We start from the raw sequence: 21,508 nt of genomic DNA on the forward strand, positions 1-21,508 counted from the left end.
CTTTCACAGCCTGCCTTAATAAAGGCCCATCTGATCTTGCCATTTAATCTATAATGTCTGACCACACGTTTTCTATCTTTGTACTAACTTTGTACTAATTTCATTCCAAAAATCAACAAGTGGGTACCCATCCTATTCCTATCCTATTTACTCAGTAACCCATCATTTCATCGTAAAGGGCTAAGTCTTCAGCAAGATTTTGTTGTGTTTGAAAGTCCGCCTGTGGACATTTCTATGTTTTTGTATTATGATCAAATTGGCATGTGCTATGAGAGAGATTCTGGCATTTTACCCTTAATTTTTAAAAAAATTGGTAATATGCTCCTGTTTGCAAACTATATAGGAGCGTGCTCCTATTTCGATACTCGATTATCCTAAAATCGAGTTCAATTATATACTCGATTTGTAGAAAATCGAGTTATGCCTGCTCAAACTTAACAAAAAAAAAAAAAAAAAATTGCATGGAACTCGAGTTTCAGGAAATCGAGTTCCATGCAAAACAAATGTTATAAGTGTGATCGTCCCATATTCAGGGAGCCTTATAGTGGCGTTTTTAAGCCCTATAGTGACGTTTTAAATCCATATAGCGGCGTTTTCCTACAAATTTTTTATAAGTGTTATTGGCCCATATTCAGGATGCCCTATAGTGGCATTTTTAAGCCCTATAGTGACGTTTTAAAACTCTATAGTGGCGTTTTCCTGCCAAAAAAAAAAATTTATAAGTGTGATCGCCTTGTTCTGGGAGCCCTATAGTGGCGTTTTTAAGCCCTATAGTGACGTTTTAGAGCCCTATAGCGGTGTTTCCCTGCAAAAAAATTTTATACATCACCATACCAAGTTAAGGGGCCCTAAAATGGCGTTTTTAAGCCCTATAGTGACGCTTTAAAGCCCAATACTCGATTATCCTAAAATCGAGTTCAATTAAATACTCGATTTGTAGAAAATCGAGTTATGCCTGATCAAACTTAATAAATAAAAAAAATTGCATGGAACTCGAGTTTCAGGAAATTGAGTTCCATGCAAAAAAAATGTTATAAGTGTGATCGCCCCATATTCAAGGATCCCTATAGTGGTGCTTTTAAGCCCTATAGTGACGTTTTAAATCCCTATAGCGGCGTTTTCCTGCAAATTTTTTATAAGTGTTATTGGCCCATATTCAGGATGCCCTATAGTGGCATTTTTAAGCCCTATAGTGACGTTTTAAAACCCTATAGTGGCGTTTTCCTGCAAAAAAAAAAAAAAAAAATTATAAGTGTGATCGCCCTGTTTGGGAGCCCTATAGTGGCGTTTTTAAGCCCTATAGTGACGTTTTAGAGCCCTATAGTGGTGTTTTCCTGCAAAAAATTTTTATACGTCACCATACCAGGTTAAGGGGCCCTAAAGTGGCGTTTTTAAACCCTATAGTGATGTTTTAAAGCCCTATAGCGGCATTTTGGAACTCGACTTCCCTAAAATCGAGTTCCATGCCTTTTTTTTTTTTTTTTTTTAGTTTATTTGGCATAACCCGATTTTCTACGAATCGAGTATTTCATTGAAACTCAATTTTAAGGTAATCGAGTATCGAAACAGGGGCATATTCCTATATAGTTTCGAAATAGGGGCATATTGCTAAATTTTTAAAAAATTAAGGGCAAAAGGCTAGAATCTCCGTGCTATGAGGGGATTCATCCTCAAACTGTTGGTTTTCTTGGTTAGTTTTTAATGTCATTCTCTTATTTACCAAAAAAAAACCCCATCATTTCATGAAGGCTTTAGTAACACAATAAAAACATTAGGTTAATATTTTATGCCCATGGACATGGTTGATTGCAACCATAATTGCCAATAGATAAAAAAAACCTATAACTTTCTCAAAAAAAAAAAAAAAAAAAATCCCTATAAATCTCAACACAATGGAGATATATCATATAGTTTTCGAATCAAAAGTTGGCACAAAATCACAATACCTATAATATATGTAATTCTACTAAAACAATCAAAACAGGATATGCTATATAGCTGGTCTTCTTTTTTATTCTTCAAGTTAATCTTGTGCACTCAGCACAGACATAATCATTCTGTCATTCTGTGTATGAAGGTTCATTGGAACCTAGACAGGTTCATGGATGAAAAGGGTAGAAAGCTTTAGCTGAACCTCAATGGCCACTAATGCAAAAGATCTTATTGCCCAGACTTTTTATCCTCTATTTGGAACGATATGCAGCCTTGAGCCCAAACACAAATTTTCCTCAAATCGATCTATAAGAAAGTTTCCTAGATGGAGAGAAACGGATCAAGGCCTAAAAATTGATGGGCCTTTTGGTGATTTGTTATAGATAGGCTTTAAACGGCTTTCACATGTGCTTATCGCGGCTTGGATTTAGCCCTGGCCCATTGAATCAACCACTTTAGTGGGAAAAAAGAAGAAGAGGAAGTAGCATCTTTGACTATGAACAAACTTCTCTTGGCATTGTAATCTTGTATTTCCTAGACGATAAGGTTAAAAGGGGAAAAAAAAAATCAATTTTCCACTTGTCTATTTGGTATCCAATAAGGCTTGTAGACTACAGAATAAACGGCATGGGTTTATTGTTTTTTAAACCTTCCTCTTAAATATTCATGTGTGGTGTTAGTTAAGTAGTATTTTTTTTTTTTTAATTAAATTTTGGCTCAAGAGGGTATTCAAATTTCTTCGACTATTCCCCCGAATGTGTGTAATAATAATCCCGTCTCACTCTCACATTTGATAATCATGAGAATAAACTGTTAATATAACATGTTGGGCCAAAACATATAAGTTTATGTTTTCGAATTAAATGGTATTCCCACATATTAAATATAAAATGAAGCTCTCACAATGAGTGTTATAATCCTTACAGAGTTTAGTGAATTTGATATCTTTCTCTCTCATTCTATTACAATGAATCCATTGATGATTGTAATATAATAGTTTAAATCCTGTACTAATAATAATACTTTGAACTATAATTAGGAATAAGATTATTTTGTTTATACTCATTGAATCCGAATTAAAAGTTAAATAATAGACTTGAGCCTAAATTAAGATTGGACCTTCATATTTTTAACAAATGACTATGCCACTAATCACTCAAGTGGGTCAAGTCCAGTCCAACCTCACCCCAACCAAAAAGTGCTTAATTTTGAAGGCCCTTTATTTGTTGAACGTGCCTAGCGGCTGAATGTAATGATTGAGCTCCTCCTCTTGATAGGGTGTTCTTGATTGGGCTTGGATTTGGTCCACGCCAACTAAATCATTCACATCACGAAATTTTTAGCGCACAAAACCAGAATTTCCCTTCACGATTAACTAGAGCTCAAGACTATCCAATGATGGATTTTGACCTAACAATCAAGCCAAAAATAATGCTTGAGTGTTGGCATGAGGTTGAGATACGAATAGACTATTTAGTCCAATAAAAAAGAAAATAAAGGTGAAAGAATGCATGATTTGATCTCATATCACATTCAAATCCCCCCCATTCCATCTTGGAAAGTAAGGGCTCAAAATCAGGCAGGTGTTTGCTCATGTTACCATGTGCAATTAATGTCTTATATGAAGCTATTGTCTGTAGTGTGTTGCTTTGCTTTATTTTATGATTCTTCAGAAAAAAGAAATGCTGCTTTCTTTCCAATGCTGACTCAATCTAGATTGCATATTGCACAAAAATAATGCTCAAAGGGCTTCGTTCCAAATGTATGCCTATCTTAGATCCAAGAAAATGCACAACTTGCACTGATTCTAGAATCTAGATACCCACATGGAATGTGAATCATGTGATGGCTGCCAAATTACGATAACTCATTAATGAGAATAATAATGTTATAGACACGATAAGATTCACAATTTTTTTACATTTTAAGCGACATATTGTAATTAATGCAATGTCATTTTTACATAAAATTAATAAATATGAATTGCCACCTCGGTAATCGTAAAAAAATGTTTTGGAAATTTGTTGTGCATATATATATAAACTTATGGAAACAAGAATGCACTTTGGAAAAAACTACATGCCTGTTGATGATGCCTAGTGGATTACACATTCCAATTCATAAATTGTAAACAAAATAAAATCATTTTAAAAGTCACTACTGCTGCTACAATTACAATAGGTCTTAAGAGCAGTTGTAAAAAATGTTTTGAAATTTGTTATGCATATATAAACTTATGGAAACAAGAAGAATGAACTTTTGAAAAAACAAGCATCTTGATAGATGCAAATGAATTACACATACCAATTCCTAAAATTGTAAACAAAATAAAATAAATTTGAAAGTCACTAGTACTGCTACAATTACAATAGGTCTTATGAGTCTTTAAAAGACTAATTGGATTAATGTTCACATGTATTTTTCTCCATCATATTATCCCATCTAAAATCATTCTCTCTACAACCTATTTAACTAACATGTTATTTGTTACTGCTTCGACTAGTGTTATTTAGGTATTCCTCAACCTTTGTTTCATTTTCTTAACTTAAATCAAGTCATTTTTACTTACTGGTGCATTAACCACTCTCTTTTACACATAACCAAATCATTTCAAGCAACTCTCACTAATCTTTTCATCAATAAGAGTCTAATGTCTTTAATTGAATTTCTTCATTTTTGAATCCTAAATTTTCTTTTATTTCCACTTATCCAATTTAATATTCTCATTTCACTCATTTTAGGAATATATTGTTAATTTATTTTCAACCTAACATTCAATGCCATATAGCATAGTTGGTCTTATAATATTCTTTTATTAACTAATTATGTATTATATGATTATACAATACTCCTAATGCACTTCTTCATTTCATCAACCCTACTATGATCCAATGACTATTATTATTATTTTTTATCTCATCATCCTTGTGAATTATTGGTATAAGATATCTAAAACATTCACCCTTTAGTATCTATTAACCATCAAGTTTTACTACTTCTTCATCTTTATTTATTATCTTATCCATAATTCACAATTCACAACTATACATATACACACAATTCATAACTATCAACACCACAAAAATGTCATTTGATTTTAAACAAAAAATTTTCTTGCAAAGCACTAGTCAAAAAAGGTTTGAAGTATGCCCTAGACCACATATTACTTCTTGATGTGCCTAAGCAACAAAATATTGAGAGGAAACATTCCCGCGTAATAATAAATTAATATCCCATGGTCAGTATTGTTATGGACAATGTCATGTGAAAATTTAAATTTTCTACCATCCATTTGTAATGGACCTGGCACTAGCACCTGAGATTAACATGGATTCTATAACTCACATGGTTCCAAGTTTCAAGCAACCAAAAAAAAAGGGTTTCCTAGTTGCCAACTTGAGAAAATTTTACTCTCTCATGTGTTAAAGAGAAGATATGTGGTTACTGACTACAATGAGTCATTTGGATAAGTTGTTTTCTCGTTAACTTGTTATTTACTTGCTTATTTGTATATGTGCAACTTTTTAAAATTTCACTTCTCACACTACAATTATATTTTTATCAATTTTCAATAAATAATATAAAATTTTCCAACTAAATTTCATATTGAATTAAAAGGGGTTTCCCATTATCCAAACTACTACATCACTAGCACAAAGTTTGTACTTGAAAAAAATTTAGTGTGCATTTTTAGCCTGGATTATTTTTGCCAACTTATTTTACTATTCAACTTATTTTTATTGTTATTCATGGGTCTCACTGCATTTTTTGATATTATTCATAGGTCTCACTGTACTATTTCAACTAACTTTTACCTTTATCTATAGTGTTTTCAGCAAAAAAATTTCAATTTTAGCAAAGTAAACGAATCCCAAACGGACAATTAGAATGCCAAAAATTAAGTAAACGAAATGCTATAAGTTGGATTTATGTTTTTGATAATTTGATAATTACGAAAGGGGAGTAAGGATTTAAATCTTAGACATCTTTAAACAATTACACAAACGTGCATATTTGGACGGAAAAGAAATCGCCAAGTGGCTTCAAAATAATAATAAAATATATATAAATTAGTCTCAACATCTCATATAAACCATAGCTATCTCAAATATCATATAATATATTCATCATCCTTAGAGTAGGTATCACAACCTGTGGAAAAAAATCTACCTATGTCTAATATAATACACCTTCTCTCTTTATCTTGATGTGAGACAGACTAGTATCTGTCGCGTTTGTTTTATGGAACAAATCTCTTTCACAAAGAGTGAGTTTTTACAAGTACATTAGAATATTGGAACCATATCCATATGTAATGTGATTATGTGAGTGAGAGAGCTCCCTCAATAGCTCTTGTACAAACAAAAGGCAAGAGATAATTTCTGTCTCTTGCAAGATACAAAAGAAAAAACTCAATGAAAACCTTGATGGACCACACACAGCACCGGTAGAAATAGTACCAGTAATCTTATAGACACACACCATGGTAAATCTGAAGCTGTAAAGTTATGAACTTTCTACCTTGCTCTGTACCTTCTGTGAAAAATCCATTTAGGACTGTCAAAATCAAATGGACCCACTTGCTTGCAAGCCTGGAAAAGTTGTACTAATTAGGAAGATTTGTGAATCTACACGTCCAACTAGCAGTACCATTGGGGGGTACCCCCATGGCCATGAACCCCATTTTCGCTTTTTCTCTTGACAGGTAGTTCCAACTTCCCAAGTTTTTCAATTCAATAATTCTTTCTCTGATTCACAAATTTTTGATCGTGTTGAATAGTCGGATGTGGGGAAGCACAATTTTCCTCTGCCACGTGCTCAATCATCCACACCCTCTGATTCACAGATATGTATCTTTTTTTATCTAAATTCTAATCCCCAAATGCTATTCCATAAATGGCTTCAACAGATGGGAAAGCAACCCATCTGTATATATGACCCATTCAGAATCATATTCATACCCCCTATCCAATTTTGTGACTTTCTTTGTGTCCAAATTCTAGTACTATATAGCTTAGTTCCTAATCAATCATTTTCTTATGCATTGGATGCGTGTCATTCTTCTTATAATGTGCGTCTCCTATACGATTATGGAATCCATGTAATATAAAAAATAATACATATATTTGATGTATGAAATGATAATTAATAAAATAAAATATACATGTACTTTCGAGACATAGGATACCTTATTGTCGTTAATCCTCCTTCCTACTCCTCTTGCAAAGCAACATTTGTCAACAATGGACTAATTCAGCATAGTTGTTGGTAGCAATCTGTAACCCAATGGATTTGATATGGCATTAAGAAATGCTAATAAGTTGCTGATTTGATTCTTTTCAATCAATCGAAAAGAGAGAAAACAACGTTGGACATTTGGATTACAGCACATTAATAATAATAGGGAGATTCCTTCTTCTTTTTTTTATATTTTCCCCCCTTTTCTTTTCCTCTCTTTTCTTTTAACTCTCTTTGTTTGACCCAAAAAAGTAATAGCATTCCTTAACCTTACTCCAAGCTCCAAATTCCAAACCTTTACGTCGCCTTGCACTAGTTATGCCAAAACCTACTCTTAGGACTTCCATAAATGGATGTGTATCCACCACGTATTATGAACAAAAGTCGTAAGTAATGATTATATCATTTATATGACGGTTCATTTTTCTTTCGATTTTCTCTTTTATTTTTTTTTTTAACTTTGATAGAAGAAATAAAAAATCCCAATTCCCACATTATTACCATGTATACATTGTATCTGCTAACATGTTATAGATCTCAAAAGGAACTAAAAGTTAAAAAAAAAAAAAAAAAAAAAAAAAAAAAAACCTATGAGCATATAGACTATAGAAGTGTAGGACTTCAATCACAGAAATGCTTCACCTACATAGATACATTCTTTCCAATCACACACAAGAAACCAAACTCTTAATAGGTATAGCCCTTATTTAGTCCCCTATAATAGAAGAGACAATGCATGAGAGAGAAGCAAGGCACACGTACCTTACAAATGTGGGCCCATTTTTTTTTAATAATTTTTAATTTCACATATGAAAGTGTTGATGGGGGCCCAAAGCCCAAAACACCGTTCCGCGTAGGTCCACTTTTATTTACTCCGTAACACACACACACACACACACACACTGGCCTTTTGTTACAGCCTTGGTGTCGGACCCACACTTTCGCACTAAGGACATCACCACGTGTCCTTTCCTATTCTTAAGTTCAATATCATCCAACACGTCACGTCTGCTGATGTGGACAGCTTGAAAAAATGGGGTCTCGTAGGTCCTACTTTTTTTCAAAGTCATCTCAGCTAGTTGGCTGTAATATAGCTGGATCCTCCTTCCTCCTTGTGTGTGTCTAATGTGTATTTTGGGGAATTAAAAAGATAATTAAGATTAAGATATGTTTAATGATGCAACTGAATCCCATTAACCTTTGTTTGCACTATGAAACACAAAAGTAAAGCAAGAATCATATGGATAGGACATTTGTTTGGCTGTATATTTTATGATAATGTTTACTGTGTTATAAACAGTAACTTATAATAAGGATGAATTCGTCTAATGCTTTAAAGGAATAAGAGAAACACCACAAAACTACCCTTATTGTCAAAAGATACCCCAAGTACTTAAAAAAATTTAGATTAGCATCATATCAACATTACTTGAGTCATTTGATCTTCCTTTGTATATGTAAGTAGATCATCTTAATCTCTAAGTATATCGTGTAATCGCTAATAAATTATGGAAAATTATTAGGTATTCCTAAAGTACCATAAATGCATAGTTCTCCTTCTTATATAAATAGTAGGTCCTACCATGAATTTAATTAGTAGAATCTATCATTCATATGAGAAGAGGAAGTACGTATTTATAGTACTTCAAGAGTACATAATAATTTCTCATAAATCATTAACTTGCAAAGTATAAATATTAAGAGATATGCAGTTCAATGTCACAATCACATCAGTTTGAATTACTCTAAACTTATAAGGTATAAAATGTAATTTCTCAATTTCTAAAACCTTAATTAGTTTATCACAATGATAGTGGAAGGTAGATGGAATTAGGTATTAGTGGTGATGTTAACACTGTCCATTTCCTTTATATAACAAGTTACAAGTCTGATGATCTCATCATGTGAGAGAAGAGGTTGCAAAAGTAATACTTTTCAGTAATTTTAAAGAATTATTTATTATTATTATTCAAAGATGACAAAAGTGTTAAAATATCATTAGCATTTGGGAATTGATCTCATAATAGTAACAAAGTTAAATGAACATAATAGATCAACTTGATCAATCATTGTCAATTAGCCAATTCGTTGAGCCTTGAATTTATATAAAACATAATTTAACACGAAACATAAATATTAAAACATATATAGCTTGGCTCTTGGAAAATAAACTATTGGACCAAAACTAAATTCTATGTTAAGACTTAAGAACTCAATTTTAAATCAGGCATTTGAATTTTATATGAAAGAGACATGCATGAACTTTTTGACATTATATATGTTCTTTCAGTTTGAGTAGTTCCCTCAAGCTGAGTTTATTGGCCAATTGGGTTATTGAGTTCAAAGATAGACTGATTGTTTTCCATTATATAATTTTTTTTATACTAACATGGAGTGGACCACCTAATCCAGATATAGTGTGTGTTTGGAAAGCAATAAAAATTATAAATTATTTCACTATTCAGTTTATTTTTTATGAAAAATTATTAAGTACTTTCGGAGTACCATAAATGGATAGTCCCTCATCTCTCATGAATGATGGGACCCATCATGAATTTAATTAGTAAGACACACCGTTCATGTGAGAGGGGAGAGTATGTATTTATGGTACTCCGAAAGTACACAATAATTTTTCATTTTTTATACTATTCATGGGTTCCACTACACTTTTTAGTACTATTCATGAATCTCACTGTACTATTTCAACTAACTTTTACCTTTATCTACCGTACTTTCAATAATAAATTTTCAATTTTAGCAAATTAAGTGGTATCCAAATTCATACCAATTCAACGTCCAAAACTGTACTGGGTTTGTGAATATTGCATAAATAGTAGTAGCTTGAGTTTTGTATGGTGTTGGATAGGATTGGTACGAGGTATATCATTTCTAGTGCCTTTTTTGCTAGTGGTTGTGACTTGTGACTTGTGACTTGGTGCCAAGCAAGTGTTTCTTTTTTTATAAAAGAAAAAATCACCATGTGATAAGAACATCATGGAATGGAAGAGATAATGGAGTCGCAAAGATGAAAGAACTAGCATCTGAATGTGACAATTAAATGGTAATTAACACCAAAACGTGACTCATGGTAAGAAGTTGGAGCAATGATTAGATAGGTTGTAAAAGTTTGACAAACTCAACGTGGAGAAAAATGAAACCTTATTGAATTCCAAAATTCTGTTGTGAATTGACATTGAATGAAGGAAATTTTAGACATGTATCTGTATTTTAATGTGTCCAGTGTACTAATACATAGGACACAAGTTATGTCCTTAACACAAAAGTACATCACAAACTCTACTCAAAATCTATGATAATTTTTAAGAAAGGGTAGGGCAAGTTATATTATACACAATACAATCTTTTATAAGATTTAATCTATAACCATTCATAATATAAAAATGTATTTATCAAATATCAATAAAAAGGTAAAATAATAAATTTTTTTAATTAAAAAATGTCAATATTTAATAACGAAAAAAAAAAGAAAAAAAAAAAAAGAAGAAAGGTGAGGTGTTGCTTGGGATGGCACTCATGACTCATGTTGCACAGGGAGAGGGGGGCGGGAATACAAGATAGGGAGAGTTGGGAAAAGTAGCTTTGGACTTTTCTCCAACTCCCATGAGGTGCCACGTGGCACATCTCCAATCACCTGGAACCCACCCCACCACAAATTGCTAATATAGTATACAGTTTTATATAATTTTATAGTATATAGTTTTAGCTTATTTTAATTCGCGCGTGAAATCATGCTCGCGGTTACACACATAATATTCGATTTCCCTTAAAAGCATCCCTAACCCCATAAAAAGCTAAATCCAAAAACCAATAAACAATTGCAATTCATCAAAAAGAAATATACAATTGCAATTAGGATCATCATCAACTTTAAAGATTTAAATCTATTTGAGAACCCAACCAATAAAGCTATACGCATTTGCAGCTTAGACGTTTACTGATTTTTATTGGGCTTTGTAGCTATGGCTATGTGTGTGTGACTCTGTGTCACAGTGTGTGTTTATGTGTGTTTGAATGTGCTAGAGAGTGAGAGTGAGAGTGAGTGAGAGAGAGAGAGAGCTTAGAATAGAACCTCAAAACACAGATTATGACAGTGAAAGAGAGAGACTTCTTTCAATGAATATATATTCATCGTAAGGGAGAAAAGGTTTTACAGGGAATATACGATTTCAGTAATGCCACTTTAAAGAAGTTTCACTGCTTTTGTTGCAGTGAAAAAGCAGCATGCTAGGTGGTATTTTACATTATTTTTTTCCCGAAAAAGGTAATGTGTGAATTGCTTATTGGATTACAGTTCAAAAAAAAAAAACAAAAGAATTGCTTATTGGATTAGACCTATCTATCCAAAAAAAAAAAAAAAAGGGATTAGACCTACCATTTGTTGTACGTTGTTTCTTTTTTCGGCTAATAATTGATGATGGTACTTGTGTTTCTTGAGGAAAAAAAAAGAAAAGGAAGTTTAAGGTAATATCAAGAAACAAGAATGATATGTTATTGCACCTCAAAAAAATTGAAATGATTTGTTGTTGTAATTCCAAATTACTTTTTTTCTTTGGGTAAACAATAATTCCAAATTACTGCCAGTTGTACCACACACCCATATCCCCATAATCGTTTATTCCATGAGCACAAAATATTCACAAGCAGTTTTTTCAAACTTTTTAGGTAGAAATATTATACTCACAATATTTTCACAATAAATTTTATGTAATAGGTTGTTAGAGCACTAAATAATAGTGGTGCCAAATAGCTATATAACTATTTTTGGTACTATTATATATCAAAATGTACTCTGCAATAGTAGAGGCAAAGCTATATTTTTTGGATCCATAGCTACAGTGCACAACCACTTTTGACTATGCACGGTAGCTGAAAGGTAAAAAACAAAGATTATTTTGCGTTCATACTGCTTTTGTCTCTCTCCTCACTAGTGTCTCTCCCAATGTCCACCTTGCATTCACACTACTTTTGGTTGTGGTTATGTTTTGGTGATTGAATGAAATATTATTTTATTGTATTATGTGAAAATGTAAAATATATAAAATGACTTTTTGTGGTACTAAAAAAACTAAAATTGTTGTGAAAATATTGTGGATGTAACACTTCTCAACATGGTAACACTACTTTTATTATACACCAATTACAATATGACTTGTAAACTATTATATATGTCCCTAGATTTTGTATTATTTACATGAATAATAATTGTGGGGGGTAAGAAACTCAAACACACCTTAACGAGTTAAAATGTCTATGTAACTAACTTTTCACAATTTATTTATCATAAACATAAGGTAGAAATTCAACAATTGGAGGCCGAACAATTGATTAAGAAAGCAAGAGTGAAGGTGAACTATTATAATATACATAAACTGCTTTCCTGAGGTATAGGGAGTAAGCAAGAGAGCAAAAGTACAATGTGGCTCTACTTAACTTCTCCAGTTTCCTCTCTATTGTTCTTCTCTAGGGTTTTCTCTTAATATTTCTCAACCCCTTCTCAATTATAGCCTTCTCCCCTTTTATAGGCATTTTCTCTTCCCTTATCTCGTCAGCTAGCCTGCTTCCAACTGGATTATTTGGGATATTAGTCACATCACCCCTTAGTTTTACCCCCTTTTCATTATGAAATAAGACTTTTGGGGGTGACATGGAAGAGATTAGGTAGAGAACCTCTCATTAATGCAGAGGTGACTGTCTCTATAATCCTTATCCTTTCAGGGTGTTTCCCGAGGCGAATTTGGTGGAAGTGACATCTCAGATTAAAAAGGGAACCAGTTGCCCGCGGTCCCACTCTTTTCTGCCAAAGGGCCAACCATACTCATTACCTCGGATAAGAGTTTTGGTATTGGTGGCCAACTCGGATCTCCACAAGAATTGCTCTAGTGAGTTACCCATCACTCTTTAGATGCCCTAGCTTATATCCACATTTATGGGCCTGGCCCATTGCTTCAAGTATGACCTTCTAGCTTTTAGGCCTCGGCTCGGAATCAAATTCACCCCCCCCCCCTTGCACAATAATTTTTAAAGAAGTTACATGAATAATGTTAGAGGTATTACTTAATTTTAACGGAATAATATTACTTAAAAATCCTAACTACCATTTTGGAGCCACCCTTAAGGAATTATTTTTGGTAATTATCATGTTGTGTGAGTGACAAGAGAACTATTATAGACAACCAATAAAATTGACGAGTGCTTGAAAAGATTTGGACACACATGTTAAAAAAAATTTATGGCTCTCATTCAGTTGATATTCTAAATGCTACAAGTAGTATTGAATGTGAGAGCAGTTTTACAAGAGGATCATACCTAAGAACATCATTTATCATCAAAATGCATTATGTAATTATATTAAAAATAATAAATTCAATAAATAAATAGCTTAATAACCTAAGGGAATGACAAGTGGCATTAATATGGTGATGCTCAAAGAGATCTCGATATGTGTATTAAAAAAAATGTATGGCTCTCATTAGGCTAGAATTATAAATGCCACCAATAATGTTGAATTTGGGAATAGTTTTACAAGAGCATCATCAAAATGCCTTATGTAATTATATTAGAAATAATAAATTCAATAAAAATATAGTTTAACAGCCTAAAGGAATGACAAGTGGCATTCATATGGTGACACTCGAAGAGATTTCAACACATGTAAAAAAATAGGATGGCTCTCATTAGGCTAGTATTATAAATGCCACAAGTAGTATTGAATTTAGTAATAGTTTTACAAGAGCATCATACCTAAGATCATTGTTTATCATTAAAATGCAGTATGTAATTATATTAGAAATCATCAATTCAATAAATAAATAGTTTAATATCGTAAATCAAGAGTTAGGAATCAACAATTGGCATTAATATGTTGATTATCATGGCAATTACCTCGTTGAATTAACGACTAGTTATCTTTAGCGATTACAAAGAACAATCAGACATAAAGAGACCTGCCAAGCAGCCATAAATAGCAAGGGGACAGTTGCCTCAGAGCGACAAAGAGAGATTACCAAGCCTTGTTAGTCACAAGACATTTGGAAGAGGAAATTAATTTATAAGCAACCCATGGAAGGAGAAGCCAAGCATAACCGTCAAAGCCTCAAGTACAAATAGAGGCTTATTTTATAATAATAAAAATAATACCCCGCACAATTAAGAGCACACCAGAACTTCTAAGATCATTTATATTTAGATTCATAAGAGATCCTCATAAATAGTTCTTAGGCAATCCATTAGTCCTAAGACTTTGTAGAAGACTTGTTTGTGATAAGTTGCTTCCTTTGTATTTGCAATCTTGTTTAATTAGGGTTTTTTGATGAGTTGGTATTGTAAACATACCCATATCATGGTTTATAAATTGCTAACCTTTTATGAACATCAAAGAAAAGCATTACACACCAAAGTGGGGGGACCTTGTCTCATTGTGCCATGGAAAATGACACGTGTCGGTTGGGGGAAGTGGGACAAGTGGTGGAATGACAAATTAAAAGCTGGGTCAGAGAGTAGAGAAGAACTTGACGGAGGTAAAAACTAAAAACTTGATGAACAGTTAGCATCAACCACTGCTTAAAAAGAAGAGCTTGAAAAAGATCTTAGAGTTTCAGACTATTACTATATCATATGCCCCTTTATTACTCTATCAGTCTCACCTTGTTTTGGGCTTCACGGGGAATGCGTAAAGCCTGTTGGGTTTTGTTTTGTTTATTAACTTTTTTTTACCTTTTCTGACCAATAAACAATGGCAAGTTGTTGAAGCTACACAAAGCTTTTTTCTCAAGGAAAATAATAATAGTACTTGGAATGAGGAAACCAAAACAACCACATTGATTATGGAACAAGTTTGTAATTCTATGCCAACCCTTCTACTCAAAACTCAAAAAAAAAATAAAGAGTTGGTACTATTAGTCCATGCTTTCTTAATTGGTTATTAAGGGTCAATTTTTTGGTCAATTTGTATAACTAGTTTCAAATGCTTTACATTTTGTTTATGTACTTTGTTTATATAGATAATAACACTATGTCAAGGCATTTTGGTCTTAAAATATGTGTTGCAAAAATAGTTATATGGGTTCCTTTGGACTAGAAGAGATTTCCACATTCAAAGGTCCCCCCCCCCCCCCCACCTTCTCTATTCTTATGGTGTTACTTTAATTAAATTGCAGAATAATCATAGAAACATGGGCATTGCTGTATTTAAGAATGTGATGCCCCATCAGTTTTTCTTTAATTGTGTAGGTCAATTGGTCAGTTTGAGTACAGTGGACAATGATAAACAAGTGAAAAAGACAAAGAAAATTAAAAAAAAAAAAAAAAAAAGGGTTCAAAGACCAAAGGGAATTTTAGTGAAGGACGCTAATGAAAAATTGCTAAATTAAGCAAAGTAATCGAATTGCACGTTTTTCCATTTTAAAATCATTTTAAGCCAATGATTGAATTTTTTTTTTTTTTTGACAATTTGAATCAGTTCAGATCCTTGCCCTTAATTAAAAGCCATTTAATTCACAAAATTAACAATCTATTTATTTGCTCGTACATTTTTCTCATATTTTGTTTATTGGCATTAATGTATTAATTAGCATTTTCGCGTGTCAAAGATTCTATTCCTTATAAAGTCATTTGGATAACGAGTGGACTAATTTAATACTAGTCTTAAATTTTTGAATGAGAGTATTCATTTCCCTGGGTATTCACCAATTTGAAGGGGAAAGGTAATTTATGAGGTTTAGTTAAACGCTGATTAATCCTTTTTCATTAGTTTGGTTGAAAAAAAGTTTAAAAGAAAAATAAAATAACCTTTTTTTTTATTTTTTATTATAAGATAGAATTCTATTTTAGTCTAATCTAAGTGTATATGTGTGTAAAGCTCCTTCTTGAAGACTTGAACCCCGGCCCTTGCTCTCACACTTCACAAATACTTATACTTGTAGAATGATCATCGCACCAAGAATGTGCGGTAATAAAATAAAATAACCTCAACATACGATAATTAGGTAAAACTTGAAACTACTTTTCATCTGACACTCCATTTTCGGAGCTGCAATTTGAATGCAGTTGCCAAGTTTAAAACTCAGTTAGTCAAGCTGAGAATTTCCTCAAAACAAAAAAAAAAAAAACTTGAAACTACTTTTCATCTGACACTCCATTTTCGGAGCTGCAATTTGAATGCAGTTGCCAACTTTAAAACTCAGTTAGTCAAGCTGAGAATTTCCTCAAAAAAAAAAAAACAAAAAAAAAACTTGAAACTACTTTTCATCTGACACTCCATTTTCGGAGCTAATTTGAATGCAGTTGCCAACTTCAAAACTCAGTTAGTCAGGCTGAGAATTTCCTCAAAAAAAAAAAAAATCCAAACTATATTTGACATTTAGAAAACAATCTCTTATTCAAAATATAAAAAATTTTACTAGAACAAACTGACAATATTACTTTCAATTTTCAAACAAACAGATTAATGTCATTATTTTTATTGTACAATACCACATGACAGCTCAACAAAAAAAGAAAAAGAATGTTAATTACATAATTTTTTTACAATTTATTAAGACGATTAATTATGAATTGTAATTAGTACAATATTAGTTTATTTTGATACGCTAGTTCTATTATACCGAAATTATAATATATTATTCCAATAATTGTAAAAAAAATTTAATTAAAGGAAATTGTGACAATAACAACATTCGAGTTGACTTTTTAGTAAGCGAGGACAGTGTTGTTTTACTTTGGTAAGCGAAAAAATAAAAAAAATTAAAAGAAGAAAATAAAATAAAAATATAAACGGAAAGAGGTACTTTAAGAAAACAGTAGAAGCAGTAAAATCTTGGATTTGTTAACGTTGGATTTCTGTTACTGTTTCTCTGCTAGAGTAGATTTAGGATGCTCTGTTGTTGGGTTAGTTAATCGTAGTATGTGTGAGCTGGATCCACTCTTCTATGTCTGTCCCACCTTTAATTATAATATATTAAATAATAAAAAAACACACACACACACACACATACACACAGAGACAGAATTAATTGAAGAAAATAAAACCAAAATAAACCCAGAAATTGTGAGCTTGAATTGAAGCAGAGGCAACTATCCAAAAAGCCCACAAGTCTTCAACTTCTATTATTAACAATCTCACACAAAAATATATATATATATATACACATAAAAATCTCATCTTTTTGTATTTTGAAACTCAAATTCTCTATCTTTTTCTTTCAGATTCTTGCGTAGCTGAACTGGGGTTCTTTGAATTCGAGCTGGGTATCGAGCTTTTTGATGGCCGAGTTCAACTACGTGAATTCAATTCCTTTCTTTTTGTGTATGTGTGTGTGAAATTTCTCTCTGTTTTTTGGTTCTGGGATTTGGGTCTTTTTTTGGTTTTGTGATAAATGAATCAGAGTAACTGTAAGGGATCGATGTCAACGGCTAGTTCAAGTACTAACTGGAAGGCCAACGACGTCGTTCCGGACCAGTTTCCGGCGGGACTACGTGTCCTGGTCGTCGATGATGACCCCACCTGCCTTGTGATCTTGGAGAAGATGCTTAGGACTTGTCTTTATGAAGGTATTTCTTCTTTAGTTTCTTTTTGCTTTTTATTCTTTAATTATAGTTCTCTCTCTCTCTACCTCTCTTTTTGCTTTTCTTCATAGGTTCTCTCAGTTTGTTTTGTTTAAGAATTTGATTTTCTTGTCCTTTTGGCTAATTTAATGTGTATATACATATATATAGATATATATATTCTTTAATGGTTTCAATTGTTGTGTTATCATTTTTTTCCCTTTTGGCATGGAATTGGGAATATTGGTAGAAAGGGGAATGAAATGGACTCTTGGATTATTGTTATTGTACATGTTAAAGATTGTGATTTGGTTCAACATGGCTTATATTGTACAAATTTCTTGTACTTTTTGGGTTGTTTGTCTTGTTTTAGAGATCAGTTTGAGTTTCAAATTTGTGCATCTAGAGCATCTTTTTTTTTTTTGGTGTGTGTGTGTGTGTCTTTGTTCCTTGGGTTTGATTGTTTAAATTGTTGAATGATTGATGTTGTTTGTTTATGTGATCTTAGTTACCAAATGCAATCGAGCAGAAGTTGCATTGTCAATGCTTCGAGAGAACAAAAATGGGTTTGATATTGTTATTAGCGATGTTCACATGCCAGACATGGATGGATTCAAACTCCTAGAGCACATTGGTCTGGAGATGGACCTGCCTGTAATCAGTAAGTTCCTTCTTGTTGTAGGTGTAAATTGGTTTTAGCTGGCCATGAATCCATAGTCTATATTAAGTTAGTGCCTGATATCTGGATTTATGTAATTGAACAGTGATGTCAGCGGATGATGGGAAACAAGTTGTCATGAAGGGTGTGACTCATGGTGCTTGTGACTATCTAATCAAACCAGTCAGGATTGAGGCATTGAAGAACATATGGCAGCATGTGGTTCGCAAGAAAAAGAATGAGTGGAAGGATTTGGAGCAATCCGGTAGTGTGGAAGAAGGAGATCGGCAGCAAAAACTATCTGAAGATGTGGATTATTCATCCTCAGCTAATGAAGGGAATTGGAAAAACTCAAAGAAGAGGAAGGATGAAGAAGAAGAAACTGAGGATAGGGACGATACATCTACATTGAAGAAGCCACGTGTAGTTTGGTCAGTTGAGCTCCATCAACAGTTTGTAGCAGCTGTTAATCAACTGGGCATTGACAGTACGTATTCTTCTCCTGTATCTCTCAATTTGTTAACAACCAATTTTTTGTGAGTTTCATGCTAAGACTAAAGAGAAAAAGTGTACATCTCAGACTTGGGGGCTTAGGGTATGTGACCCATAATCAACGTTTTTTCATTTTTCCTTTTTGCAAAAAGACCATGCTTTTGGTTGGATTGATGTTGTGGTGGCTTCTGTTGTGAGTTTGATTCATTTTGAAATGACACTTTTTAAGATTAATATGAACCACGCATCTGGTATCTTTTGGTACCCTTCATCATGTTACATGTTGAACGATTATTATTGAATGTTTATATTGATTTCCCATTTTTGAGAAGCTCTTTCACCCCTTACGTTATCACCTTTGATATGCAATTACAGAAGCAGTTCCCAAGAAAATCCTGGAGTTGATGAACGTCCCTGGGCTCACTAGAGAAAATGTTGCTAGTCACCTTCAGGTATAGTACAATTGCACTTAGATTGTAATTATATATGTATTTACTTCTACTTGACTTGACTATTTCATGTAATGGCCATATTTTTTCATTCATTGATAGAACTGACTATTCATCCTTATGGTACAGAAATATCGCCTGTATCTTAGAAGATTAAGTGGGGTTTCGCAGCACCAGGGTATGAATAATTCTTTCATGAGTCCTCAAGATGCAACTTTTGGGGCAATGTCATCACTCAATGGGCTTGACCTTCAAACTCTCAGTGTCACTGGTCAACTCCCAGCACAAAGTCTTGCCACACTTCAAGCAGCAGGACTCGGTAGGTCAACCACAAAATCCGGCATTCCCATGCCGCTAGTTGATCAAAGGAACCTTTTTAGCTTTGAAAATCCAAAATTACGGTTTGGAGAGGGGCAACAGCAACAAATGAGTAGTAACAAACCAATGAATTTACTTCATGGAATCCCAACAACTATGGAGCCAAAGCAACTTGCCAGTTTGCACCAATCTGCACAATCAATTGGGAGCATGAATATGCAAGTGAATACCCATGGAGGACAGGGTAGCTCTTTGTTGATGCAGATGGCTCAACCGCAATCAAGAGGGCAGATACTAAATGAATCTACTAGCAGTCATGTTCCTAGGCTTCCCTCATCCATAGGGCAGCCTATTATGACTAATGGCATTGCTGGTGGGGTTATAGGAAGAAATGGGATTGGTGATAATAGCAGAGGGACTGGGTACAATCAAGTTCCGCCAAGCTCTTCAATGTTGAGTTTTCCCATGAACCACACCACAGAATTGGCTGGCAACAGTTTCCCTCTTGGAAGTACTCCTGGGATATCCAATGTCACATCTAAAGGATCATTTCAAGAAGAGGGTAACTCTGAAATGAAAGGATCAGCAGGATTTGTGCAAAGTTATGATATATTCAATGACTTGCACCAGCACCAGCACCAGCACAAATCACATGATTGGGAATTACAGAATGTAGGCTTGCACTTTGATGCCTCTCAAAATGCAAACCCAATACAAGGCAATCTTGATGTCTCACCATCAGTTTTAGTTCATCAGGGGTATTCTTCTAGCCAAAGGAGTGGACAGAACAGGAATGCATCAGCTGTAGGCAGGGCTATGTTTTCAGGGGTCGAATGTGTTGAGCAAGGGAATATGCAAAATTTTAGTCCACACCTTAATAACCTTCTTGTTGACAATTCCGTAAGGGTGAAGGCTGAAACAATTCCTGACACAAATTGTCAGACAACTCTCTTTACTGAACACTTTGGACAGGACGATCTCATGAGTGCACTCCTAAAACAGGTTTGTGGTTTGGATGTTTGCATTGGGTTTTATCTAATCAATGTTTTCAATCACTAAAGTAGAAAATTCTTCTGTTTTCCAGCAGCAAGGAGGCATTGGGACGGCTGAAACAGACTTCGACTTAGATGGTTATTCCATGGATAATATTCCTGTGTAGAAAAATGCTCCATGCTTCAGCTCTTTCTATGATTGCAGTTTCTGTTGTACATACTTGCAACCATTGATGGAATTTTAACCTGCAATCACAAAAAAGATTCAATTTTCTACCTCAAGGTCCTGAACAAAGGTGGCTGCATTATTTCATTTATATGCATCTTCCTTTGTGAATAACCTGCTATGCTAGTTTAACTTGGATGCATGATGATTTGAACAGTGGAAGATTCAGATGGATCAAGCAGGTAAGATACACCACTGCATTATATGCAAAGATGCACATGGCTACATGCAAGTTTTGACTGCTGTTAGCAGCAAACTACAGCAAGAAGCTACTAATTTTAGGGTGCTTGTGAAGTTGTCCGTTGGTTTTTGTGCGCATGTCTTTGAATTGTGGAGACTAAGGTTTTGATACATCTGCAGATTTGTAGGAGCTTTTCTAACTCTAATAACACATCAAGTTTGCAATGTTTTTCTCTCTTTTTGTCCTTTTTCATTTTATTTTATTTTTTACTCTTATTCAGAAATTGACTATGATGTAAATATACCATTTCATTGCTCAAGACACAAGTCTGGGCTTTCTTTCCTGGTTCTTTTCTTGTACCAAAATTTGAGGATGCTCTCATCTATGCTTTATAAGAAGCTTTTGTTGACAACCTGTTCATTATGTAACTTCCATTCTGCTTTCAGCTCTTTGTGTAAG

At 33.5% G+C, this 21,508-nt stretch overlaps 1 protein-coding gene across 3 annotated transcripts; it reads left to right on the top strand.

Annotated features, from left to right (window-relative positions):
- The first annotated feature begins 17,158 nt into the window (after positions 1–17,158).
- Positions 17,159–21,472, top strand: LOC115994534 (two-component response regulator ARR2-like). 3 transcript variants are annotated; one of them, XR_004093231.1, is made up of 7 exons: positions 17,161–17,739; positions 18,242–18,394; positions 18,498–18,878; positions 19,259–19,335; positions 19,462–20,652; positions 20,735–20,938; positions 21,026–21,472. XR_004093231.1 is itself a non-coding variant. In XM_031118735.1 (6 exons), exons 1-6 carry the CDS (start codon positions 17,565–17,567, stop codon positions 20,807–20,809), a joined length of 2,049 nt encoding a protein of 682 aa, XP_030974595.1. In that variant the 5' UTR covers positions 17,159–17,564; the 3' UTR covers positions 20,810–21,472. The 3 variants fall into 3 exon arrangements, 2 of the variants coding, with proteins under 2 accessions (XP_030974595.1, XP_030974594.1); XM_031118735.1 differs by having other exon boundaries at positions 17,159–17,739; positions 20,738–21,472; XM_031118734.1 differs by having other exon boundaries at positions 20,735–21,472.
- Positions 21,473–21,508: the final 36 nt, after the last annotated feature.

This window comes from Quercus lobata, chromosome 6 (assembly GCF_001633185.2).
Source record: "Quercus lobata isolate SW786 chromosome 6, ValleyOak3.0 Primary Assembly, whole genome shotgun sequence".
NCBI lineage: Eukaryota > Viridiplantae > Streptophyta > Magnoliopsida > Fagales > Fagaceae > Quercus > Quercus lobata.